This window comes from Arvicola amphibius, chromosome 2 (assembly GCF_903992535.2).
Source record: "Arvicola amphibius chromosome 2, mArvAmp1.2, whole genome shotgun sequence".
Lineage (NCBI taxonomy): Eukaryota > Metazoa > Chordata > Mammalia > Rodentia > Cricetidae > Arvicola > Arvicola amphibius.
Window position 1 is genome coordinate 61,957,995 of NC_052048.2, and position 27,453 is coordinate 61,985,447.

General features: G+C 48.8%; 1 protein-coding gene and 1 pseudogene across 1 annotated transcript in view; both read left to right on the plus strand.

The window, feature by feature from the left end:
• Positions 1-889: 889 nt before the first annotated feature.
• Positions 890-27,453, plus strand: part of Vax2 (ventral anterior homeobox 2) — a 28,598-nt gene continuing 2,034 nt past the window's right edge. Inside the window, exons 1-2 of the mRNA XM_038317825.1 lie at positions 890-1,136; positions 24,665-24,852. Coding sequence (XP_038173753.1) covers positions 890-1,136; positions 24,665-24,852 — 435 coding nt within the window. The remainder of the gene's footprint in view (positions 1,137-24,664; positions 24,853-27,453) is intronic.
• On the plus strand, positions 11,302-11,395 carry LOC119808547 (annotated as a pseudogene).

The following is a 27,453-nucleotide window of genomic DNA, read 5'->3' on the forward strand; positions in this document are numbered from 1 at the left end:
GCGGAGTAAGGGGCTGCTCCAAAACAGAAAGAAAGTTGTGGGGCGGGGGGGATCGGAAATCTGTCTCATTCTCTAAATGTCAGTCCCAGGAGTAACAACCACAGAGCTTTCGGAGAGCCTGGCGTTCGCTCCTGGCCATAGGACCTGGTTGTCTGCCTGTACAGCTCGGCAGTTCCCCTTGGCCAGAGGGAGTGCATCGACCTCCTGGCCAAATTTGTGGGAATTCCGCAAGAGGTGGCGTTCTGTGCGCCTGAATCTGTGGGAGGGGGGAGGGTAGGAGAGAGACGGGCGCTCTGAGCCCTATGCCTGCACCCCAGTCTCCACTTCCACCCCCAAAGCACCACAAGCCGGAGCCCAGCAAACCTCCTCTTTTCTGCAGGGTCGCGCCTGCGTCGCCTTCCTTGGAGTCAGCCTGAACGCTGGGTGCATTTCCCTGTGGATACTGGGGACAGTGAGGAAAGGCGTCTAGAAGGACCGGTGGGGAGTAATAAAGATTAGGAGCGGGTGTGAGGCCGTCCGTCTTCTGTACAGTCGGAGGGTCCGGACTCCCACTTCCAGGCTCTAAACAACGCTCCACACGCGGAGGTGCGAGGACACCGGCCCCTCCCCTTCTCTTCTTTCTCTCCAGTCCGACCTCCTCTCCCTCCCCTTTTCCCTCTTCACCTCCTCCCTCTTCCTTCCCCTCTCCATCCCCAATCTCCCGCTGCGCTGCACTTCGCTGAGCCAGCCCGAGTCCCAGAACCCCAGCTGGCACCCAATCGCCAAATGGAGGCGGGGCCCTGAGAGGGGCGGGATCGAAGAAGGAAGGGGCGGGGAGGGGCGGGGAAGGACCTGCTACCCTGAGCTTGGACTAGCTACTGCAGCGGCCCATACAGCAGTGGTGGCGGGCATGGGCGATGGGGGCGCGGAGAGGGACCGCGGCCCCAAGCGCCGGGAGGAGCATGGTGGCCGGAGCGGGCGCCACGGAGACCACGGCGGAGCGGAAGATTTGCCTGCTGACATGGATAGTGGGAGTCCGAGGGAGGTTGCCGCGACCTCGGTCTCCAGCCCCGCGGGCTCCAGGGAGAGCGGCGGAGATAGCGAGGGACAGCCCGCGCTCGGTGAGATGGACCACTGCCGCCGCATCCTGGTACGAGGTAAGGGGACATCCGCGGTCTGGTTCCTTGGGCTACCATGCTGTCCTTCTTGGGGACTCTGACCTCTCTACAGCGTCCATCACTCAGTTCACATACTGGTTCATTCATTCGGCAGTACACCCAGCAAATATTTCGAGTGCCTATTGTGTGCGGGACACTGAACTGAACGCAGGGGACAAAGCAGGGGCTGGAAGGAGTCCTTGTTTCTCCGCCCAGCAGTTCGTCCTCCTGGGCTGGTCCTCTCTCTTTCTAGGCCCATCCCGGCGGGTTGCTGTAGTAAGGGATGCTAATCAGTTAAGGAAGCAAGACACCGAAAGCCAGGGCCCTCGCACAGCGGTTCTCAGAGCAAGGGTGTTGAAAGTGTCACACGCGCTCTGCAGGGACAGGATTGGGAGGAACCCGAGTGGGCAGCTGCTGAAGAAGGCCGGCCCTGCAGGCGGGCGGAGTGCTTCCCCGCCTTAGCCCAGCCATGTTTCCCAGCGCTGGGCCTTGCGTGGCTTAGTGCCCAGAGAAGGTTCGGTGGGCCGAGGAAGGGTGGCCCGTCGCGGCTGCGCTGTCCCAGTTCCCACTAGCTTGGACGCCGACTCCGGGCTCCCCATCCGCCTAGACTGGCTGACGCTTTTTTCCTCAGCTCCACTTGCCGCCACTCTGTTTCTCAATCCTTTCCCGGCGGGGAACTACCCTTCACAGCACTCTCCTACCACTGCCCAACCAGACTCAGGCCCCCAGTGTCAACCTCCTGGGTCCGGGTCTCTCCGAGGTAGGAAAAATTCCTTCTATTTTTGGATCCTGCCCTCAGCTGGGCCTGGGGCCTGTTGTCCTCCACCATCCTGGTATTTCTGATTCGCTCGCTCACTTGGCTTCCCCTAGCTGCCCTTTCGGAGCCTCTTCATCCTGTGTGCTTATCCTGGAACCCGCAGGCCTCAGGAGGCCACCAGCCATAACCAATTTCCTCTCTTCTGCCTAGGAGAACCTAGGTTTCTCTCTCTTGGAGCCAGTGGAGTATAGCTTCCTTGAATCTTTGAGTGGCCCTGGACCTCTGAGAGCCAGCTAGGGCAGGGCACAGGGACAGCCTGCCTGAAGGCATAGGAAGCTGTCTTGAATTCAGAAGAAGGGAAAAGGGCATAAAGAAACACTCCTGGGAATAGGTGTGGTCACTAGAAGATTGGGTGGTCACTGCCACTACCATTCTAGGGACCCCGCACAGAATTAAGGCAATCACACCACCGGGGTGTGAGGACTTGATGGTCACTTGGGGTCAAATTAGAATTCCGTTCTGCCGTCTGAGAGGTTCGGAGTGCAAGTGAACCACCAGTTGAGTTTCACTGAGGAAATCTGCAAGGCTTCCTTCCAGAGATGAAGGCACAGTCTAAGGTTCCCAGCTCCCAGGGTAAGGTCTCCAGTCCACACTGCCTAAGAACAGATGAGTCCTTTCTGTCAGGATGACTGAGTTCGGGGCCCAAAGACGACCCACCTCCCACGAACCTTTATGTATAACAAATAAACCTGGTTCACTTCACAGGCATCAATGGGATTGTCTCTGGGACAGACTCTTAAAGGTGGAAGTAAAAAGTGGTCCTTTCTCTTCTGGGATAGAACCACTTAAGTCAGGCAGGGACACATACGTGGGGTTGCCCCGTACATCTTCAGGGATACACTTTTGTAGTGTGCTCCCACAAGGCTGTTCTCTTACATTTGTAAAGTATAATGGAAATATTAACTATAAAGTACAGTTATCCGCCTGCCTGCAATGGAAAGCAAATGCAGCCTTCACCAATCCCTCTGCCCCTCCTCCATTTAATGACAAGGATGTTATTACAGGCCTGAAATGCCCCGGATGTCATTTACTGCTAATCCCTCCGAGGCAGGATCACTAGTGTCCAGCACTGCTCAGTTACTGGAAGCCCCACCACAGCTAAGGGTGGAGGCTTCCGTAAGTGAAACCAGCCCAACACTGGGCAGTCTTCCTTGTCCAAAATAAACAGCCCTTGCATACATCCTAAGCACATTTTACCCTGGTCCCCTGATCCTCTGAAGACATATTTCCTCATATCTTCCAAGGCAGCCATTAAAAGATGCAAGGGAGAAGATCTATGCCCTGGCCGCTGGGAAGGTAGGGAGGGTGATTCCACTCTCTCCACATCTTTCCACCCTCCCTCCCACCCCTGGTTGTGGGATTGATTGGGAAAGATCTTTAGCCCTGGAAAGTCCAATGACAGCTGGGCCAGAGGTGAGCAGCGTTGGTGCCTCATCTCTGGCCTTCCTGCCCTCCAGCCTTGCTGAGTTCATCTCCAGGGAGCTTGCTAAGGATCCAGAATGCTGCTAGGACCACAGAAACCCTCTGCAGGATCTCCATAAATATTTATTGAAGGAAGGAGTAGGTAGCCCTGGAGTGACCTACAAATCCTGTCTGATGGATGGGGCAGTGTGATTTGGTAGTCAAGCCCCTGTTAACTACTGCCCCCCCCCACACACACACACCATGGACCCAGGGACTGGGACTGAGCTCCTGTGGAAAGCCAGCAGTTTAGAGGTGAAGAACAACCGATAAAGGAGAATTAGACCATCTTGAAGAAAAGGAACTGGGGTGGGGTGGGGTTTTCCTCTGTCCTCTAGGTAACCCTGCTTGGCCAATGTCTCAGATTTCCTCTGAGAATACAAAGTTAGGAGCCCAGGAGGCCCCCTGTTCTGCTCACCGGCCTTCAAAATGGAGGCATTCTCTCCAGCGGTTGGCATAAGTACTGTGCAGGAAGATGGCAGACCAGACAAGGGCACACCACAGACTTCCACACACAGTGAGGCTTCCTCCAGGACTCCACAGTCTCTAAGGCCCCTAGACATCCGTTGTGCAGGGCCTCTGGCCAAGGAGGGGTAATGTGGAAGAAACCTTTTGTTTTCTCCTGGAAGGGGCTCATCAATGGGGGCAGGCGAGGAATGGGGCCCCCAAGCTCTAACCTCGCCCTGCAGTTGGCCAACCCTGTGCTGACTCTTTCAATGAAGAGGGATTGGGACAGGCAGAAGAGAGATGCTGTGATTCACAGATCCCTGCAATTGATAAATAAGCCTGCCGCCTCCTTTGGCTTAGCCCGGTGGTGCCTTCCATATCAATCCAGACAAGAATGCTCCACAGCTTTATGGTCAGTACCAGGAGGCACCAATAATCTGCTCTGCCAGAAGTGCCCTTGGAGCCTGCTGCCTCCTCTGCAGGTCTCCAAAGGCTAGCCAAGACTCATCTGACGCACCCCAGCCTTTGCAAGAACCATTTCCGAAAATGGCAAATCCTTCAGAGGAGTGATGCACCAGCTAGCTGTCCACCTGGCTAAAACGCCGCTGTGGAGAAGAAACTGGACAGATGCACCCGGTGCTTGGGGATCCAGGGCGTCCCCAAGAACACTGGGTCTTTGACTGGAAATGACTTGAAACAACTTGAGCCCGATCTGGCCCTTCAAAACTCGCAGCCAGCCCACTGGGAGCACCCAGCACGTACACCCAGCCCAACGGTTGTGTGGGACTGGCCTGCATCGGAAAAGCGGCGGCGCAAAGAACACTGGCTTCAAACAGCTCTCTGTCTCTTCCACCACGGAAGGCTACGCTCGATTTCCACGGGCCCCTGAGCCTGGGGAGACCTCCAGGCTGCAGGCCTGGCCTTGCTGGGCAAGCGCTGGGCTTCAAAGCCAGGGCCTCATTGAATTACAGAGAGCTGGGCAAAGCCCCAGTCTTGGGCCTCTGGGGTGTCCCCGTATCTCAGTCTGGGGATACATTCGGAAACCTGGTCCTGCACACGCCCGCCCGCCCGCCCGCCCGCCCGAAGCAGATGTTGAGAGCTCTAGAAGACTCGTTCAGGAAACCGCATTTTGGAATTTCGGAAGACTTTTGTTTGTTTGTTTGTGCTTGTTTTTTAATTTTAGTGTTTGCCGAGTGTACTTTAATTTTTCCCTGTTGTTTCGTTTGTTGTCAGCAGAAGAACCGCATTCTCGCCGCTGGTCTGTGCGCCGGTCATGTAGTTCTGTATTTTCCCCTCTGTGTACTAACCACGCTCCCCACAGGAAACCGAAGCAGGCCGCAGAACGTGGCCTTGTTGCTGCTCTTCCGACCAAACCTCGTTTTCAGAGAATGATCGGGACGAGTTGCAGGGCTCTGCACAGTCACAGGGAATCCCCACATCCACAGGACCCAGTGAGGGGTCGCTGGAACCAAATCCTTGGAAAGCTGATGCCGGGAGTGTGGATCGCTGGGGCTGGGGAAAATTCGTGTCACCTCGCAAGGCGGCCTCCGCTCCAAACCCGCCTTCAGGCTGCCAGCGCCACCCGCTAGAAAGGGCGTCTGTGCATCATGTAGGCCTCGACGCCGACGCCGTTGCTCAGCTGCCTCTGCCTTCTGTTTCTCTCCGGGTTGGACACATCTCTTCCATTTCATTTTAATCGGGGGCGACAGGGGGAGCCTATGAGGTTTTTTGCCTTCCCTTTCCTGTTTGTTTCATATGAGAGAAATTGGCCTGGTTCTCCCGGGATTTGGTGGCTGTGAAAGCCCCTGTTCTGCACCGCAGGTAGAGCCGGTCTGAGAATAGACGCAAAGGGCAGCCAGCCCTCCCGCGGAGAGCCAGGGCAGCCTAGGAGCCCGGCGTGTCCTGCTGAAGGGCGCTTAGGGCTCTACCACCACCTGCAGACGCCGGGATTTTCCACAGGCCTAGACACTGCGGAGAAGGCACAGCGACCGGTGGGGATCTGGTCTCGAAAGCCAAGGGCGGATGAAATTAAGTAGGTACAGGTTTCGTGACCTGAAGCAGGATGTCAGCCTGCAGAGGCGGCGCCCTCTCTAACCGTTTGCTCTCAGGGCTGTGCCTTCCTTTCTTCTCGACTTAGTTCACAGACAACAACGTGCACTCCTGTGTACCTGAATGAGTAAAGTCTGGGGTGCTTCTCAACCTGGAGATTTGCTGTGGAGACTCGAGGCTGCCAAACAGCCCCCAGCACTGGGCTCCTAGATCGCACAGTGGCTGGAAGGGAGGTGTCAGGAGAGCAGGCAGTCGGAATCCCCGTTCTCTCTGTGCCCCTGGGAGGTGAGCACCATGCCCGCCCAGCCCAGGCCATTTTTCCTTTCTCAGCACACAGTAGGCACTCAAAATATTTGCCAAATAAATGAAAGAAGACCATTTGCTGCTGTGACCTATTTCCTAAGCATGAGGCGGCTAGTGACCACTTCCCAACGAATGTGCTGAAATTCCTATTTTAGCGGTGCACATTCCTTTGGACAGGAGGAGCATACAACGTAAATGCTAAGGTGTGAGGTCGACGGAACCTTATTTTTAAAATTCCTAACTTTGGGAATCGCTAAAAAAAAATAAATAAAATAGGACAACCTTAATTTCTTGTGTGTGTGTGTGTGTGTGTGTGTTTTCTGATCATAGGGCTGGGAAGGCATTGTGGAATCTCTTGTAAGGTCGTTGGACTTGCAGGAGCGCAGTGGAAGCACCAGTAAGGTTCCAGCAGAACTAGCCTAAATGGATTGTCCAGAGTGGTAGCCAAGAATTTGTAATGGGTGCAGAGACAGGAAGATGGCCTCAGCTTCAGGGTTATTAAAAACCAAAAGTAAAACAAAAATGAAAACAAACCAAAACAACAACAAAAATATCTAACAACGAATTAGCTAAAACCACGAGGCTGCGGCAGCTTAGAAAAATAGAGCTGTTCTTTCTTTTGCTGAAGGTTTGACCTCCCCGACTCTCTGACGTTTGCCTGGTGCCCATGTGGGCTTGCGGGGAGGATCCCACACCCACAAGGTACAGCTTAGGGCTGGCCACACTCAACCACATCGACTAGCCCACGGAGAGCTTTAATTCCAGAATACAAGCTCCACAGGAAAACAGAAGCAGAGGCAGCTACGGCTGCCTGCCCGAAGCTGCATCCCTTGCGTGCACATCCAGGTGACTTCCTTATGCTATTTTGAAATTCACCTTTAAAAACTCTTAAACTACTGTCCCACCAGTTCAGTGTCCTTGATGGTGCAGTAAACTAATCATGTCGCCCAGGGAAGGACCTGCACTTGGTCTAGTTTAGTACAAATAACGTGAAATGAACTCCTAAAGCCCCAGGCTTTGTGCAGATTTTTGTAATGTTTCAGTGAAATAAATTCCTAGCAGCAAAACTGCTGATTTGAAAGAAATTTCACTCAATTGTCAAGTAGGGAAATCACCAAAATCTCCATATTATTATTATTATTATTTGCTGTGTGTGTGTTTATTCATGTATAGAGGTCAAAGGACAATTTCAGGAGTTGGTTCTTCCTACCATCTGGGTCCTGGGGAAGGAACTCAAGCTGTCTCTCCTTGGACCTCCACCAAGGCCCTGCTGAACCTTCTCACCAGTCCCTAATCTCCCCACTCCCCTTTTTAAAGTCTAAGGCAAAAACTCTTCCACTCTTTTTGGCCATTTGCATGTTTTTGCACATTTGTACAGCTATGTGTTTATTTTTCTTCCACTGCATTTAGATGTAAGAATCCTTGCTTATATTTAACAAATATTTGGTGTTTCTTTGTATGGCTCTTTGTCACACAGCCGGTGCCTGATGGGTGGACATCCGAACTATTTTCTGTTGCTATTGCATACATACTACAGTAAATAAACTTGGGGGTTTTTGTTGGTTGGTTATTTTCATTTGGTGGGTATATCTGTGAGGGAGCTCCTCAAAATGGGTTACTGGGTCAGAGGCTGTCTTTGTTTAATTGTCCTTGGCGGTGGCAATTTACATTGCTACCGGGAGTGCTGGGCAGTTACTTTCCCCAACCCTCTCTGCACCTCAGGTGCGGGGCAAGCCTCTACCTTTGAACTGTTTACCTAACCCTGTCTCTAGACCTATTTTTTTATGTTTGTTTGTTTGATTGATTCAGAAGGTTGTTTGTTGTTAAATATTTTACAGTATGTGGGGGTAGGATGGGTGGGTGTTGTGTATACACAAGGCCAAAAGAGGTAATTGGATTCCCTGAAGCTGGAGCTACAGACAGTAGTGGGCTGGATCATGCTCTGGTCCTTTGAAAGAGCAATATGCTTTTTCTACAAGAGAACTGGTAAGCCATATCTCCAGCCTCTGGTTTGTTTTTTTAAAATATTATTATTTATTTATTGTATGTGTAAGTGTGAATGTTTGGCCGAAGCATGTGGAATCAGGGGATGGAACTTGGTTCCTCAAGCTTGGCAGCATAGCACTTTGACCAGCTAAGCCATCTGGCTGGCCCCTGGTTTTTGTGTTTTGAGACAGTATGTACATGTAGTCCGGGCTGGGTTAGAACTCACTATGAAGCCAAAGTTGATCTTGATCTCTGGAATCTTTGCTTCTACTTGCCGGTTGTGTGTGAGAGCTACCACACCTGGCCTGCTTACATATTGATAGATATTGTCAAATTCGTCTGCAAAAGGTCTAGTAATTCACACTGCTTTGCCTCATCCTTAGACACTGTGTGTCATTTAGATACGGTCAGTGTCGCTGGAGGGGCTGGTGTCTAGCTTCATGTCTTGGTTAGTGAAGCTGAGTGTCTTCCCACACCCCGGAGCCCAGAAGCATCTCCTCTGCAGCCAATTGCTGCCTCTTCCTTTTTAAATACTCCTTTCCTCATGAACCCATAGAAATTCTGTCTATAGCCCCACCCCATTGCTCTCAGTTTTATTGTGGTTGTTCTAGTTGATAGCTCAGTTTTCAACTTTATGATGGCCTTTTTTTCTTTGGTGTAAGATGTCTTTTTAATTATATAGTCCATCAAGCTGGTTTGCCTTGAGATAGATGGGCAGAAGACAGACAGACAGACAGACAGACAGACAGACAGACAGACAGATAGATAGAGACTCTTACTTCCCTGCATGATGTGTGCCTACTCCAAGGATGCTCCTAGTAATTGAAACATACAAGCACGCGAGTATTGCAAAATCAGGTGGTGTTTTCACAAACCCCTTTTCTCAATTAGTAAATGTTATGTGGAAGTATATCTAGAATTCTTTCATTCTTTTTTGAATAAACTTCACAGTGTGCAGTTGTGTAGCTAACATGTTATTTATTTAACTAATTTTCTACTGATGGGTATTCAGGTTGGTTCTTTGTCACAATTCTAAACTCTGTGTGTGTGTGTGTGTGTGTGTGTGCGCGCGCGCGCACACACACACACGCACGCGTTTTGTTCATAGGAATGTGAGTGTGCACGCCCTAAGCACCCAGTACAAGTGCATGCAGAGGTCAGGCAGGACAAGGCATGTTGTCCTCTATCCCTTACTTCCAATTGCCTTGAGAGAGGCTCTCACTGAACTGGAAGCTCCACATTTTGCCATTTCTACCAGGCTGACTGACTGATGAGTTCAGATCCACGTGGTGTCTCTGCCCTCAAGAGCTGGGGTTTCAGGCACACACCCTGGCTTTCTCTGTGAGTTCTGGGGATTCAAACATAGGACCCTGTGCTTGCAGAGCAAATTCTCTTACCCAGCGGGCCATCTCCCTAGCCCCAAGGCTGCATCTTAATTAAACAAGTAGTTTTTTCTTAACCTAATTTATGGGAAATATGGCAACAGTGAGATCACTCTTTAATATTAAGGAATTGTTGCTTTGGTTTTTATTGTCATTTCCTTTTACTTTGTTTGAAAATGGTGTCTGACCCCGCCTTGCAGTCATTCTCCTTCCTCTGCCCCTGAGCTGAAGGTGCAGGTGACCCTCAACACCTGCCATGGAGCCTCCTGAGCACTGGAGTTGCAGGTGGCCCTCCACACCTGCCATGGAGCCTCCTGAGCACTGGAGTTGCAGGTGGCCCTCCACACCTGCCATGGAGCCTCCTGAGCACTGGAGTTGCAGGTGGCCCTCCACACCTGCCATGGAGCCTCCTGAGCACTGGAGTTGCAGGTGGCCCTCCACACTGGCATGGAGTCACTCTTATTTTTTATTGCCATAATAGTACTCTGGTTAAGTTTCTTAGAGAGTCTCTTTGTGGGTGAAGTAACACGATGTTTTGCTAAAAAGTGCGGCCATACCAAAGAAATAGAACTGCTTCTGAGATGATAATGGGAACACCGGGAGGCAGTGAGCATCCATATGTCATTCTCTTTCATTTTGTATGAGTTTGAAATGTATCATAACAAAATATCTACAATATTTTCACATATACACGGTATGGTTACAATTACAAGATAAATTCATAGAAGTAAAAATTTAAAAACATGCCAGATGGTGATGGTGCATACTTTTAATCCCAGCTCTTGGGTGGTAGAGGCAGACAGATCTCTGTGAGTTCGAGGCCAGCCTGGTCTACTGAGTGAGGTCCAGGATAGCCAGGGCTACTGAGAGAAACTCAAAAAAAAAAAAAGAAAGAAAGAAAGAAAGAAAAGAAAAAAGAAAAAATTTAAATACAACAAAGCCATTATAGGTATTTATATATTTCATATCAAACGTGTCAGCTCACATTCCCAGCAAGCAAACACACACACAAGTGTAATTTTGCTGCTTCCTTCCAGAAGAGGTCATGATTTCAGAGTAAAACCTTTTCAAGTAAAAACACAAACAAACTCTCACAGTTTTCAACAGCTAGTAAGGTTAAACCTGCTAGTATTTATTCTGCATTTTTATTTTATCTGCTGTACAGTTGATTACTTCTATGTTGAATTGGCTTCTCTTACCTCAAGTTTGAAAGAGCTCTTTTTAAAAATTTAATATTTACTAATTGTGTGTGTATGAGTATAATGCCTGCTTGTATGTATGTGTGCCTTGTGTGTGCAAATGGGTGCTTGGGAGCTGCCATGTGGGAGCCGCCATGTGGGAACCGCCATGTGGGTGCCCGTTGTGAAACCTGGGGCCTTTGCAGAACAGACGTGCCCCCAATGGCTGAGGAGTCTCTCCAACCCTGCGAGGGCTACTTACACACTAAGGAAACAAATCCTTCTGTGGCTTGTGTTGCAGACATCCCTCAGGTCTTTTTCTTTTTTCAAATCATTCTGGGATTTATTTTGTTTGTGAATCGAAATTGAAACTGTCATCACATCTAATGGCTGTCTCCTTTGGGCATTCTAGACTTTAGTTCCTGATGGGAAATGGAGAGGGGGAGGGACAGACGGACGGATGGAATTAGAATGTGGAGGGAGGAATCCATTCTACACAACCCTGGGCAGACACTCAAGTCACTTAGAGAAAATGGTGCTGGGTGTTGCTTCAGCAGCACACATACAAAAATTGGAAAGATACAGAGAAAATTAGTATGGACCCTGTGTGAGGAGCATGGAGCATTCCATATTAAAGGTATTAGAGGAAGGAAAGAAACAAAATAAAAGAAAGGAAAAGAAAAGAAAAGAAAAGAAAAGAAAGAGGTGCTAGGCACACTTACCCTCCTGGTATTTTTCCTTGCCAGTAACATCAATGCCATGTAAATGTTATGTTAATGGCCATTAATTTTTTTTTTTTTTTTTTTTTTTTTTTTTTTTTTTTTGAGAAAAAGTTTCTCTGTAGCTTTGGAGCCTGTCCTGGAAACTAGCTCATTTAGACCAGATTGGCCTTGAATTCACAGAGATCCACCTGCCTCTGCCTCTGCCTCTGCCTCTGCCTCTGCCTCCTCTGCCTCTGCCTCTGCCTCTGCCTCTGCCTCCTCTGCCTCTGCCTCTGCCTCTGCCTCTGCCTCTGCCTCCTCTGCCTCTGCCTCTGCCTCTGCCTCCTCTGCCTCCTCTGCCTCTGCCTCTGCCTCTGCCTCTGCCTCTGCCTCTGCCTCTGCCTCTGCCTCTGCCTCCTCTGCCTCTTCCTCTGCCTCTGCCTCTGCCTCCTCTGCCTCTGCCTCTGCCTCTGCCTCTGCCTCCTCTGCCTCTGCCTCTGCCTCTGCCTCTGCCTCTGCCTCTGCCTCTGCTTCTGCCTCTGCCTCCTCTGCCCCTGCCTCTGCCTCTGCCTCTGCCTCCTCTGCCTCTGCCTCTGCCTCCTCTGCCTCTGCCTCTGCCTCTGCCTCCTGCCTCCTGCCTCTGCCTCTGCCTCCTGCCTCTGCCTCTGCCTCTGCCGAGTGCTGGGAGTAGCCATGTGCCACCACTGCCCAGCTCATTTAAGAAACTCTTCACTAAACATTTTGATGTGAATTTGCTTGAATCCTTGAATAAGCACAGAAACACACATCTAAGAGTCGTCTGACAGGAGGAAGTTGGGGGACAGTGGGAGAGCACGTGTCCCATTGCTCAAGGCACTTGGTGCCATCTTTAGTACTGGGGGAAATTTTTGGTCTTCAAAGCAAACTAAATACTTCAAAAAATTATACAAAGGATGCTGGGAGAAATTTTCCTAGTCCTCAGTGTGAACAGAAGGAAAGGCATCCATACACAGACACACATACACATACATACATGACTTGCTACTGTGTGGGTACATATGAACACACAGGAGTTTACAAATGCATAATATGCACACATACCTACACACATACACATAGATACACACACATAAATACATACACACGTGCATACACACATACACATGCATACATACATACATACATACACAACTTCACACATACTTGCTGTCTCAAGTGACAGTGTCTGGTGAATGTCCACCCAGGTTACTAGATGAAGACATTCCTCATTCTTACTAACAGCTCCAGAGTAGTCAAAGGCTCTCTGGTTTCATCAGCCATTCTCCTATTATTAAGCTTTGGACATGTTTTTTGTTTGTTTTGTTTTTTAATGAAACTACATTGCAGTGGATTTGGCTTCATCAAATTCCAGTGTTTCTTTAGGACAAGACAGCTCTTCAAGGGCTCTAGGAGGGCCCTCATATTTATTGTTGTTTGTTTGCTTATTTATGGATTGTATTGATTTTATGCTGTTGGCTTCACACAGACAATGGCTCTCCAGTACACCATCAGTCCCCCCCCCTTCTTCCTCTCCCTGCCGTCCTATTTCCTCTTCTCTTTTATGCAGTGTGTGTGTGCGTGCACATACATGCATGCATACATATATACATACATGGTTTGCAGTGTCACTGAACAGTTCTAGGACCCCCAAAGTGTGAGAGAACACGTGTTTTTGTCCAGTTCTGTCTGATTTCATTTAACTTCAGTTAATGCAGTAGCCTCTATTTGCCAGCAAATGGCTTCTTTAATTAAAAACACCTCCATCTTTAAAATCTCTGTGTGCACGTGTGACAAGCCACAGCACTTGTATGGACGTCAAAGGACAACGTTCTGTGAGTCTGCTCTCTCCTTTCACTATGTGGATCCGGGAGGTGGAAACCAGGTCACCAGACTCAGTGGCAAAAGCCTTAACCCCCTGAGCTCTCACCAGCCCCCGGTTTAACTCTTCTTTATGGCTAAATAAAACTCCATTGTGTTACCACATTCTATTTATCCACCCCTCTGTTGATGAACACCTCGGCAGAGCTATGATCTGGCATGTTAGTACTGGGAATCAAACCCTGTCCTCTGGAAGAGCAGCCAGCGCTCAGCCACGAGCTACCTCCCCACCAACACTTTTTATTTTAATTAACCACTTGTCTTTCTTCGTCTCTGAAGAATTTGTTCAGCTTTCCGCTGTACTGGCCAGCTTTGGCCCTGGCCTTGAGACGGTTCTGCCCACCCGGTAAGAGCTCTTCTCTTGGTCTGTGTTCAATTCCCTGAGCAGCATTTTCTCAGAAGTGCTCTCATGGTCATTGCTTTCCTCTGATGTCTTTTGTGTTTTGCCTTGATTTTTGAAGCTTTGATTTTCACATTTAAGTGTTAATTTGGTACTGCATGAGCATCAGACAGATCGCCTTATTCCAAACTATGAGCTAATTGTCCAGGGCCAGTGTCTTGAACAGTCCTGCTTTTCCTCCAGCTGAATTGAAATGCCACCTTTGTAGGACATTCAGGATCCCGGAGGCCATGTGGCTCTGCCTCAAGGTGCTCCTCTCAGAGTCTCTCTCACCACTTCAGGGATTCTGGATTTACAGTGGATTTCACTGTGTGGCAATGTGCGCGTTGTCTCCTTTTTCTGGTTTGTGTGTGTGTGTGTGCATAAATATAAAACTTTGTAAATACAAAGCACAAATTTGTCTATTTGTTTGACACAAGGTCTCTCTATATGCAACCCTGGTTGTCCATGGAATTCATTATGTAGACCAGGCTGACCTCAAATTCACAGGGGTCTTTCGAAGTCTGCCTCTCAAGTGTGCAACCACATCCAGCTCTAGTTTGATGATTTTTATTGTCACATAGTCATTGTGCATGGTGATGGGGTCACAGAGCATTTTTTTCTGAGGCTGGGGAGATGATTCCTAGTAGAGCACCCATGCGGGTGGGAGCTGTGTGGGGCAGTTATCCTAGAGCCAGGAGGCAGAAACAGAAGGATCCCTGGAGTGTGCTGACCAACAATCTAAGCGACCTAGGAGCTCCAGGTTCTCGGTGAGAGTCTCTCTGAAGCAATAAGGTGGCTAGCAATAGTGAAGATGCCTGACACGGACCTTTGGCTGTCACACACTTGAATATCCACACGTGCGTACACACACAGACTTTTTTTTACAGTGCTCTGTTTGTATGTATGTCTGCAGGCCAGGAGAGGGCACAAGCCACCATGTGGTTGCTGGGAAGCAAACTCAGAACCTCTGGAAGAGCAGCCAGTGCTCTTAACCTCTGAGCCACCTCTCCAGACCCACAAACATTTTCATATGAATGTATCATATGCTTTGACCAATTTCTCCCTCCTTTATATTTCTTCCCTTTTAATTATTCCCATTTGTTCCCCCAACCTTGCTTCTACTTTTAAGCCTATATACACTCATATGCCTTTTTCCCCACCAATACAGAGTTTCTCTGTAGCTTTGGAGCCTTTCCTGGAACTAGCTCTTGTAGACCAGGCTGGTCTCAAACTCACAGAGATATGCTTGCCTCTGCTTCCCAAGTGCTGGGATTAAACGCATGTTCCACCACCGCCTGGCCATATATGCTTTCATATATCTATATAATATATATCCAGAGGTGAGAGAAACGTAATATTTGTATTCTGAGTTTGGTTTATTTCAGTTAATATAATGATTTCTGTTTGCATCCATTTTCATGCAAATTTCACAAGTTGGTTCTTATTTCTGGCTGCACAGAACTCCATTGTGGATATGCAACATTTTCTGTCGTCCATCTGCTGATAGCCAGCTAGGCTGAAGAGTGCTGCAATAAAATCAGATGGGCGGGAGTCTCCAACATGTTCAGTTTCGCCTATTTATTTATGGTTGTCTGAGACAGGGTTTCTCTGTAGTTTTTGGAGCCTGTCCTGGAACTAGCTTTCGTAGATCAGGCTGGCCTCAAACTCACAGAGATCCTCCAGCCTCTGCCTCCCAAGTGATGGGATTAAAGGCATGCAGCACCACCGCCCGGCTTGCCTCTTTATGTTTTTTTTCCCAAGACAGAGTTTCTCTGCGCAGCCCTGGCTGTCCTGGAACTCACTCCTGTAGTTCAGGTTGGTCTCTAACTCTGAGATCTACCTGTCTCTGTCTCCTGAGTGCTGGGTTTAAAGGCACCAGCCCCTGCCCCCCCACCGCCGCCGCCACCATCCGATGCCTCCTTTGAAAGACTTTTCCTTAACTATTTAAATTTCCACAGTAAACTTGTGTGAATTTTCCATAAAGAATTTTTTTTAAATTTATTTATTTATTTATTTATTATACAAAATTCTGTCTGCATATATGCCTGCAGGCCAGAAGAAGGCACCAGATCTCATTACAGATGGTTGTGAGCCACCATGTGGTTGCTGGGAATTGAACTCAGGACCTTCAGAAGAGCAGGCAGTGCTCTTAACCGCTGAGCCATCTCTCCAGCCCCTCCATAAGGAATTTTTATAGTGGCAATATTTTTCCTGGATCAAGGCAGGAAGAATCTTGTCTCAATTAGAAACCAACACATTAAAGCGAGACATGGGAGCATGTGCCTGTAATCCCAGCACTCCAGAGGCTGAAGCAGGAAGATTGCTGAGTTCAAGATCAGTCTGGGCTACATAACACAACCTTGTCTCATAAATGAACATGAATAGCCACAAAGTCACACACAACAGCTTCTTGCAGAAAGGGCCTTCCTGGGATGAGGTAGGAAGTAAAGTCAGGGAGGGCCATCAGGGTCCTATGGGAGAAGGGCCAGGGGCCCCTGTTTGATCTGGAGATTGAATTTGTAACTGCCAGGTTTGTTTTATTATCTTCTCTTCTCCCATCTTTACATTGTTCTGTTTAAAAATTTACTTTTTTATTGTAAATAAATCAGTTATATTTGTTTTTTTTTTGTTTTTTTGTTTTTTTTTTTTTTTTGGGGTTTTTCGAGACAAGGTTTCTCTGTGGCTTTGGAGCCTGTCCTGGAACTAGCTCTTGTAGACCAGGTTATATTTAAAAATAATTTAAATTTATTTTTTCTCCCCTTTCCCCACACAGGATCTCTAGAAATAGAACCTTGTCTATTTTACTGGTCCCTATGTCCTCAGGGTCTAGAACAGTTCTTGGCACATTGATAAATATCTATTAAACGGTTAAATAGATAGGATTCTTATTTACACAGATGGGATAGTACTGTACATATTATTTATTTTAACATATTTTTCAATGATATTTTATGTGTATAATAGCTTTGCATGTGTGTGTGCCACATACATGGAGTACCTGTGGAGGTCAGAAGACAGCTTCAGATTCCCAGAAACTGGAGTTACAGACAGTTGTGAGCCACCATGTGGTTGCTGGGAATGACCCAGGGATCTCTGCAAGAGCAGTCAGTGCTCTTAACTGCTGAGCCATCTCTCCAGCCCCGTAACTGTGTTATTTTGTGTTACTTTCTTACACTTAGTATCAGTTCACGGGATCCTTAGTCACTTTTTCACTTCTATTAGATACTTTATAGTATGGGTCACAGGGGGTTCAGTCATTTCCCTGTGGATAACATAGAGAGTGTTTTGAAAAAAAAATTATTGTTATTGTTACTTTGAGGCTGGGTCTCACTGTGTAGCCCAGGCTGGCCTAAAGCTCACAGAGATCCACCTGCCTCTGCATTTTGAAGTGCTGAGATTAACGGTGTTCACTGCCGTGCCAAGCCTATGTGTTGAGATTTGGTTTGTATATGTGTGGGTATGGGGGTGTGATAAGTGCCTAGATAGAAACTGAGTCAACATTAGCTGTCCTCCACAATTGTTCTCCATGTGTTATTATTTATTTCTGTTTTGTGTAAGTATTTGTCTGCATACGTATGTATGCACACAGGTAAAGAATCCACAGAGGTCTGAGAGGGCTTTGGATCCCCTGCAACTAAAGATGGTTGTGAGCCACCCTGTGGGTGCTGAGACCAAAACCGGGTCCTCTGCAAGAGTGCTAAGTGCTCTTAATTGATAAACTGTCTCTCCAGCTGCTTCATCTTGGTTTTTGAGATGGGCCTCTCACTAAACCTGGAGTTCATCAATTCACTTAGCTGTCTGGCCAATGAGCTCCAGGGATCCACCTGTCTCCGCCCCCACTCCTGCTAGGACTGCAAACACCCACCTTGCTGAGCTTTACCTGGGTGCTTGGAATTCGAACTCAGGTCCTCATGCTCGTGCAGGAATCCTCTCGCCCACTGAGTTATTTCTACAAAGCAGTGTTTCCTTCCACTGTTTATTGTACGTTTTATCTTTGGTGTTCAGGGAGTCAGATGCGTCTTTTGTGTTTCTTCCAGTCTCCTGTGTTCTAGCTGCTTAGAAAGCTCCTAATAAAATGAGGGGTGGTGTCGCACATCTTTAATCCCAGCACTCGGGAGGCAGAGGCAGGCGGATCTCTGTGAGTTCGAGGCCAGTCTGGTCTACAGAGTGAGTTCCAAGACAGTCAGGGATAAGACACCTTGTGTTGAAAAAAAGGCACACTTCTAACAAGCAAGGTCCTAAGGAAGTATCCGGGAGCTGGAGAGACAGTTCAGCAGTTAAGAACAGAAACCTGAGTTCGATTCCCAGCACCCACGCTGCGACTCACAACTCTCTGTAACTCCAGTTCCGGAAGGTCTAATGCCCTCTTCAGTCTTCTCGGTCACCAGGTCCACACCTGGTACCCAGATACACATGCAGCCAAACACCCACACACATAATAAAATAAAATAAATCTGAAAAGGGGAGTGCCATACCTATTTTTGTAATGTCTTTACCATATTAATTTTTTAACCATTCTTAATTCACCATTTTATAAGCAATGACTTGCTCTGAGATTTAGTTGAAACTTGATATTTATGGTGGGGGAAAAGGTTTTCACTTATTTTTATTCCAAATCAATGATTTGTGGTCACTGGTATATTTAAGTTTGTTTATGAGCGTACCCTGCCCTCATTTGGAATGTCCCTTCCAGGCTGAAGGAATGGCTCAGCAGGTAGGAGCACTTGCCACTCTTGTAGAGGGCCTAAGATCAGTTCCATTTTGAGTGGCTTACACGAACTGCATCTAACTCCAGCTTCAGGGGATCCGACACCCTCTTCTGGCCTCTGTGGGCACTGCATACACACGCAGGGCAGGGTGGTGGTGGATAGACAGCTCCATCTCTGTACATCCACGTCTGGTAGTGCACCCTCCGCCCTATTGCCTATTCGAGGAATTGCCACTGGAGCTCCGTTCCATTAGTCATAGTCGCAATCTACTTGTTTACTTGGTATTTTAATGCAGTGCAATTTTGACATTTATTTATTAATTGGGAGAGGCATATGTGAAGGCCAGAGGATAATTTTCAGGAATTGATTCTCTTCCACTGTGTGTGTGTGTGTGTTCTTTCCAGGAATTGAACTCTGGTCATCAGGCTTGGCAGCAAGCAACTTTACATGCTGAGCCATCTCCACAACTCTAAAACTCAATACCACTTTAGCCTCATCCTGGCCGTGTAAAATCGTGGTCTATCAGCGGCTTTAGCCTCATCCCGGCCACATAAAATTGTGGTCTATCAGTGGCTTTTCTGCTGCTGTAACAAACACCATGACTGAGGCGACTTACAGAGTTTATTTGGGCTTATGGTTCCAGAGGGTTAGAGTTCATCACCATCCTGGCAGGGAAGCATAGAAACAGGCAGGCATGACAGCTGGACTAGCAAACTGAGAGCCCATGTGTTGAACTACAACCACTCGGCAGAAATCATGTACTAGGATTCTCAGTGGCTTTTGAAACCTCAAAGTCCAATCCCAGTGACATACTTCCTCCAACAAAGCCATAACTCCTAACTTACCCAAACAGCGCCCCCAACTGGGGACTGAGTATTCAAATGTCTGAGTCCAAGGGAGATATTCTCATTTAAATTTAACCTACATGTGGGTTAAATTTTTTCTAGTAAACATTAAGATAAGTTTTGAAATGGTAGTTGTTTCTCATGCGCTGTTTCAAATCATCTTACAGTCCACGAGGTACACAGAGATAGTGGGCTGTTACTATTGCTCTCTCTTGGTTGGTGAATCTGTGTGTTTGATGACAACACTGGAACCTGGGTTTGTAGTTTGTTTTTGTTGAGGTTAACTGCTTATTTTGAAAACCACAACAAGTTGTAAGACATGTGCAGAAGGATCCCGAGTAGCCACCAGCCAGCCTGGCGTCACCAAACACTTCCTTGGTCAGGAGTGTCTCACACATATCCATGGCACATTATCAAAGCCAGAGGATAGCCAGGAATGTGGCTGCACACACAAGATCCCAGCACTCAGGAGGCAGATCAAGGAGGGTCAAAAGCTCAGGACCAGTTCGGACTACATAGAGAGTTCCAGGCTAACCTGGACTTCGGAATTTTTGTCTTAAAAAATGCAAAACAAAACAAAAAGCAAACAAGAAGATCACTTAGAAAATTGCCAGGGGATGGTCTGAGAAGCTGAGCCGAGGCCTTCTGTGAGCGCCAGCTCTTTGTGCTGTCACTCACCTGTCTCCCACAGCCCAGCCCTGCGATGCTGAGCCACACCCACAGGGTCACAGAATGACTGAAATCCAGACCCAGTGCCGCCCCACAAGGAGCTTCTTTCTTCTTTTCTTTCTTAAAAAACTTAAAAACTTATTTTATTTTCAATTCTATGTGTATCTGCATGTGGGTATGGGCAGAAGTATAGGTGCCCTCAGAGACCGGAGTATCAGTTCCCTGCAGCTGGAGTTACAGGCAGCTGTGAGTGGTAAGCTGGCTGCTGGTAACTGAACCCAACTCCCCTACAAGAGCAGCAAGTGTTCCTAACTTATGAGCCAACTCTCTGGTTGTTTTCTAAAGCCCTGCTGTCCTGGAATTGTACTAAGTAATCTAGGCTGTCCTTGAACTCACAGAGATCCACCTATTTCTGCCTCCCAAATTAAAGTCACACACCACTACACCTGGCCTACAAAGGGCTTTGTAATGCTCCCCTTGTGTGGTCAAATCATCCATCTGCCTCAGTCCCTGGCAGTCACCTTCATAACTTTGTCATTTTGATGTTATATAAACAGAAGCATGTGTACACGACATCTGGGAACTGGCTTCTATTGATTTTTTTTTTTATGTATATGGGTGTTATGTCTGTGCGCCACATGCACATAGTGCCTGGAAGGCCAGAAGAAGGCATCAGATCCTCCTGGAGTCACAAATGATTGTGATCCGCTCTGAGTGTGCTGAGAATCAAACCCAGGTCTTCTGGAAGAGAGACCAGTGCTCTTAACCTCTGAGCCATCTCTCCAGCCCTGGCTTCTTCACCCCCTATGCACACCAAGTTTGTCAGCAGTGACCCTTCTTCCCTGCCAAGTGGCTCCTCATTGTAGGTTTTAGCAGTTTCTCCAATCAGCCCATCGCTGAAAACATCCTCTTTCCTTTTGGAGGTCCTTAAAAGGAAATTTGAGGCCAGGTGTGTAGCTCGGTTGACTGAGTGCTTGCCTATCACGCATGAAGCCCTGGGCTCAGTCAGAGCACCAAACAAACCAGGCATGGTGGAATATGCCTGCAACTCCAGCAGGAGGATTAGGAGTTCAAGGTCATCCTCTGCTATGTAAAGCGCTGGGGACAGCCTAGAATCACGAGTTCCCCATCTCAAAAACAGACGGCCCAGAGAGATGGCTCAGCGGTTAGAAACAGAAGACCCGGATTTGAATCCCAACACCCATATGGCGGCTCACAATTGTCTGTAAATTCATTTCCAAGAGATTGAATACCTTCTTCTGGTTTCCAAGTCACACATCACGAATACAAGCAAAACACACATATATATGAAATAAGAATTAATATTAATTTTTTTTTTAAAAAAAAAAGCTAAAAGAAAAGCTGCTGTGTGCAGGTCTTTGTGTGGACGCAAGATTTCAGCTCTCCGGGACGAACACTCACGAACACAGACACGGCGTTGTTTGCTAGTGTCTCTTTGGCTCTCTCAGAAGCCACAGGCTGCTTCCAGAGTAAATCCAATGTCTGCATCCTCAGTAGCCTTTGGCTTGCTCCCCTCCCCCCACATTTGTAATGTCACACCCCACTGTGACTCTGACTTTCTTCTGTCTCCTGTGCGTGACCTGGTGCCCAAAGGCCCGTCAGCGGCTGCCTTTCAGAGGCTGCCTTTCTTGCGCAGTGGTCCTGAGGGAGAGAGCTCACTTTACTCACACACACATCACTCCTGGATCTTGTAGGATGTGAAGAGTGTGTGCCCGGGTGTGGCTTGGCCTCCTGCTATTCAGGCTCAGAAACTTCAGGGTGTCTCAGGGAGCCCGGAAAGAGGTGAAGCCTATATTACCACGTATAAGCACCCTCCCTCCTGCCTGTCACTGCAGATACCCTGCTCAGACCCACGCCTTTGCAGAGTGGGAAGAAGCCTTTGGTTTCATCTCACCACTGGTGATAGAGGAAGCTGAGCCGAGAGAACCAGCCCCTTCATAAGGCTTCCATATTCTTATGCAGTATGGAAAGTATTGGACCTAGGGTGCTAAGCCACCCCAAGAGGCCCGTGGTTCCTACACACCAATAGCAAGACCTCCATCCATCAGACCCACTCATCTCTGAGCCTGGCTGGGGCCTGGGCTGGCAGGGTTCAGGCACCTCTGAGCAGTGATGTCCTTCTCCCCCGACCCTGTACCATCCCTTTCCCGCTCCCACTCACCTATTTCCAGGGCTGACTGCACATGAAGATGAGATCAGGACTGGAGCACCTTGAGGGTGAACACCCCGTGGGGCAAACAGGAGCCATAAGGGTAGGGTCATAGCATGGGTGTGGGAAGGAGGGGCTGAGGCTACCCATTTGCAGCAGAGATTCTAAAAGGAGGACTACTTGGGGCTGCAAGGCAGGCAGCACCCCCAAACAGATACCCTGTCTCATATTCTCCAAGTGAACAATGGACTTTTCCAGAAAATTCCTTTTGTCAATTGCTAAAGTCTTGGCTGAAACTTGTCAGCTCTATGAAGGACGCGCCCAGCGTGTTCATGGCTGGGCGTTGCTGTTTGCATGCTGGGGATTGAACTCAGGGCCCTGTGCCTACTAGGCAAGTGCTCCGCTGAGCTACATCCCCCTCCCGACTCTGCTTGTTGTTCTGGCTGTTATTGCTTGTTGAGAATGGCTTTCATTGTGTAGCCTAGGCTTGCCTGGCGCTTGCAGTCTTCCTGCTGATATCTCCTTAGCAGCAGGATTACCGAAGTGTGCTACCACTCTGGGCAGAATCGGGTGTTTCTGGGGTTTACTGAATGCTGACAGGGGATCTTCAGGAACTTACTTAAAACTTGCTCCTCATCTATAAAATGGGGGGAATGACAGGTCCATCTCCATGGAGACACTGGAAAAGTTCAAACTCAAGACCAACACCAGACCCGGGGCAGTGGCTGAAGAAGCACTCTGGCCCCTTTGTTGCTACTCATGATTGTTTACACGAATATAATATGTTAGAACTAAATCCACGACCCTGTTAGCCCCACCCTCAGACCTCTGCTCTCCCTCTTCCCGACAAGTCTCCTGCTTTCATATCTTAAAAAATACTTTAATTACATGCATGTGTCTGTGGGGGCATATGTGCACATGTGTATAAGTACCCATGAGGCCAAAAGAGGGTATAGGATACCCCAAAGCTGAAGCTATAGGTGTCGTGAGTCTCCAGATGCGGGTGCTGGGAACAGAACCCAGGCTCTTTGCAAAAGCAATAGTTGCTTTTCACTGCTGAGCAGTAAGTATCTCACCCCATCTCACATGCCTAGGACTTCTAAGCCAGTTTACCCTCCAAGCACATAGCAAAAGCCAACTCTGCGCCCCCTGGTGGAAGTGAGGGTCCTTGCAGCTGCGGGAGGTGGCACGTTTGCAGCGGCCTCCTAAGCGAGAGCTGCCTTTGAGTTGCTAAATTGTTGTTGTGAGTGCTAGTTTTGTTTTGAGACAGGGTCTCTTGTATCCCTGGCCTTGCAGGTGTGCAGCACCATGCCCTGCTGAGCGGGTGGTAAGCTTTTCAGGCCGGTGCTCCTCCATTGTGGGGAACAGCAGCTTGTTTGACTGGTGGATCCCACGGGGTACAGTGCCTGATTATTATCTGTGCTGACAGATTTCACATCAGTGGTGGGGAGCTTAGATTAAAGCGTTTCCTTTTCCGAGCACTTTGTGGTGCTCTGTTGTGATCGTGGGTTGTAGATCTTTGGCCTTTTTTTTGGGGGGGGGGGGTTGTTGTTTTTTGTTTGTTTGTTTGTTTTGTTTGTTTTGTTTTGTTTTCTTCTTCAAGACAGGGTTTCTCTGTAGCTTTGAAGCCTATCCTGGAACTAGCTCTTGTAGACCTGACTGGCTTTGAACTCACAGAGATCCGCCTGCCTCTGCCTCCCAAGTGTTGGGATTAAAGGTGTGCGCCACCACCGCCTGGCCTTTGACCTTCCTTAAATGGACTCAGAGCACTAAAGAGGCTGTGTGAAAGCTGTCGGCCTAGAGCCTGAGGTGGCTCAGCTGAACAGGGACACAAGGAGTGGGGTGGTTCCCCGGCTGGAAGATAACCCAGTAGTCTAGCAGGATGGCACCAGCCCTTGGGCTCCTCCTGGGGTTTCCAGCCTCTATTCTGCCCTCTGTGTCAATCAGTTAACCTCCTTCTGGACCCCAGAAGGGACCAGGATTGGTGTCCCCAGGAAGTCTTCCATGACAGACTACGTTCAGTTCTAATCCGTCTTCTCTGGACTTGAGAATGCGGCCTGTTTGTCCCAGTTATTCCTCACTCTGCAAAGAGAACAGAATCCTGGGTGAGCGGCAGTGAGTCTTTCTGCCCAGGCTATGATAGCTGACCTGATTTTTACTGAGGGACATTCACCTCTCTCTCCTTCCCCTTCTCTCTCCTATCTATCTATCATCTATCTTTTATCTCTCTCCCTTCTCCCTTCTTCTCACCCCCCATCCATCCATCTTTATCTTCATACCCATGACGTACATATGACTCCCTGCATAGGGTTGCTGAGGAAGCTTGGCTCAGAGAGGCTCAGCAAGTTCTCTGAGATGAAGTATCCAGTCAGGGACCTGAGGATTCCTGTTTAGGCCATGAGTTCAAGGTCAGCCTGGGCTATGCAGTGAAACCCTGTGAAGAAGAGGAAGGAAGTGGAGGGGGAAAAACCAAAACCACAGATGATCTAACACAGCTAGTGAGTTAACCTGGCTCCCTTCGTGGTCCTTGCAGATGCCAAGGGGACCATCCGGGAAATTGTCCTGCCCAAGGGCCTGGACCTTGACCGCCCCAAGCGGACCCGCACCTCCTTCACGGCGGAGCAGCTGTATCGCCTGGAGATGGAGTTCCAGCGCTGCCAGTACGTGGTGGGCCGAGAGCGCACGGAGCTGGCCCGCCAGCTGAGCCTCTCTGAGACCCAGGTGAGAGTCAGGCCAGATTTCCACCATCCGGTCCTGTATCTGGGGACCATCTTGGTGTATGAGGCCAAAAGCTGACGTAGAGGGGTGTGGCTTAGAAGGAACATACGTGAGGGAAAATTAGAGCTACAGGTAAGACAGGGCCGATAGTGTCAACCAGAGGGCTGTGAGTGAGGACACAGGCCTGTAATCCCAGAGTCAGGAGGCAGAAGCAGCAGCATAGAGTTGGAAGCCAGCCTGGGTTGCATCATGAGACCCTATCTCAAAGCAAACAAAATTTTAAAGATGAAGAAAGGGAGGAAGGAAAGAGGAAGAGAGGAAGAAGGCGAGAAATGGAAGCAAGTTCAGCAGGTGGAAGCACATGCTGGGCAACCATAGGAGCCGAGTTTGAATCCCCAGAAGACACAATGAAAACCTGAGTGAGCTCCTGCAATCCCAATGCCCCGTTGGAAATGGGAGACAGAGAAGGGGAATCTCCTCACCCTTCTCGCCCAGGCATTTGCAGTACAGTGAAAAAGCAATGAAACCCTGTCCCAAACATGGTGGGTGGCAAGGATTGACACCCTAGGATGTCCTCGGGCCCCCACAGGCAGGCCATGGCCCACATGCCCATAGTCACACACATGAATGCTCACAACACTTACGTACACACAGGAAAGGAGAGGAGGGGAGACAGAGTCGAGTTTCAGCAGAAGGGATTGTTCATGTGTAAGGAAAATGGGAAAGGCCATAGAGATAAGGGACATTCACAGCACAGGGAACGGGTGGTTTAGGAGATGTCTCTTCTATATGTCACTGTTCTATGGCTGTGAAGAGACACCATGACCAAGGCAACCCCTATGAAGGGAAGCATTTAACTGGGGGCTGACTTACAATTTTAGAGGTTTAGTCCATTTTCATCACGGCAGGGAGCTTGGCAGCACACATGGCACTGGGGCAGTAGCTGAGAGCTACATTCTGCTCTGCAGGCAGAGAGAGTGACAGTGGGCCTGGCTTAGGTTTTTGAAAGCTCTAAGTCCACCACCCCTGGTGACATACTTCCTCCAAGGCCACACCTCGAAATCCTTCTAACCCTTTCCAATAATGCCACTCCCTGGTGACTGAGCACTCAGATGTATAAGGCTATGGGTAGTTCTCACTCAGCCCACCATGGGGGATACTGGCAGGTAAGAGGTGCGGTGATCACTTGGCTTCCAGGGAGCAAAGACTCCAGGAAGTACCAGGTACAATGGCAGGAGCCTGCAGTTCCAGGTTCTTAGGGGGCTGAGGTAGGAGGATCATGGCCCCTGAGTAGTCCAGGGAGAATCCAAATTAAACAACAAAGGTTTCTAGGAAGTGATGGTCTGTGACAGACTAGGCTGGGAACCTCTTTCTTCCTCCTAGCCCTTTCTCACCCTCTGTCACCTTCCCTTCCTCTAAAGGTGACTGAGTTCCTCTTGCTGTTTCTCCTAGAAGGGCTGGCATCCTAACAGTAGCATGCTGGCTGGGGGTGTGGCTCAGTTGCTAGAGTGCTTGCCTAGCTTGCACGAAGCTCTGGGCTGCATCCCCAGGACTGCATCAACTGGCCATGGTGGTAATTACACCTGTAATCCCAGCACTCTTGAGGTGGGGGCAAAAAGGTCAGAAGTTCAAAGTCATTCTTGGCTACATACTGAGTTTGAGGGCAGTCTGGGCTGCAGGAAACCTTGTCTCAAATCATATAAACAAACAAGCCCAGAGCCGTTTAACTGGAAGGAAAGGTGAGAGCCTGACTCAGTGGTCCTCTCCCTCAACGGGACAAGGGACAGGCTAAGGACAAGCTGCCAAACCCCAGTGCCCACAGAGTCACCAACTAGCTTAATAAGTGCTACTCTGGCTCTTTAGTTCCCGTACATTTTCCCTGCCCTAGGCGTCCAAATCAGCAGACTCGAGGAACCTCCCTAGCATAGGAAAGAACCCAAGCCACCTTCCACACTCAGGCATCCAGATTCTGTATGAGCCCACAGTCCCAGGAAGTGGTCTTCTAAAGATGAATGTCTACTGCATGCCTATCATCGCTGCATTCAGGAGGTTGGGCAGGAGGACACAGAGTTTAAAGCCAGCCTGGGTTTCACAGGGACACGTTATCTGATTTCTAAATTATTAATAGCATTTTCATTTTCAAATGAGTAAACCATAGAATCGAGCACTAACCTCAGACCAAGGAGATAATCTCCCAGGGGGGGGAGAACCATCTCTCAGCCCTGGAAACCACGCCCCTCTTCTGTTGAGGGACTTTGTGGCCCAGCAAAACATCAGGACGTGAAGCCACCAAGCATTCCTTGAGATTCAAGCTGGCAACCTGCAGAGAGCCTGTGCAGAGCACTAAGGAGCCCAGCAGGGGCAGTTGGTGCCAGGAAACACCCCACAGGATACTGCCTGGCCCTTCAGGAGTCAGCCAACCAAGGGGCGGAACAGAGCCTGAAAGAATCAGTACAAGAGGAGGAACCAAAAACTTCTTGAAGGAGCAGGGGTGGTTCAGAGGGGTCTGAACCTGTTTCAAATTCACTGAGACTCCAGAACCAGCCTCTAGAAGTCCTGGGATTGATGGTGAAAAACACAGAGGCACGGGTCATGAAGGGGCTT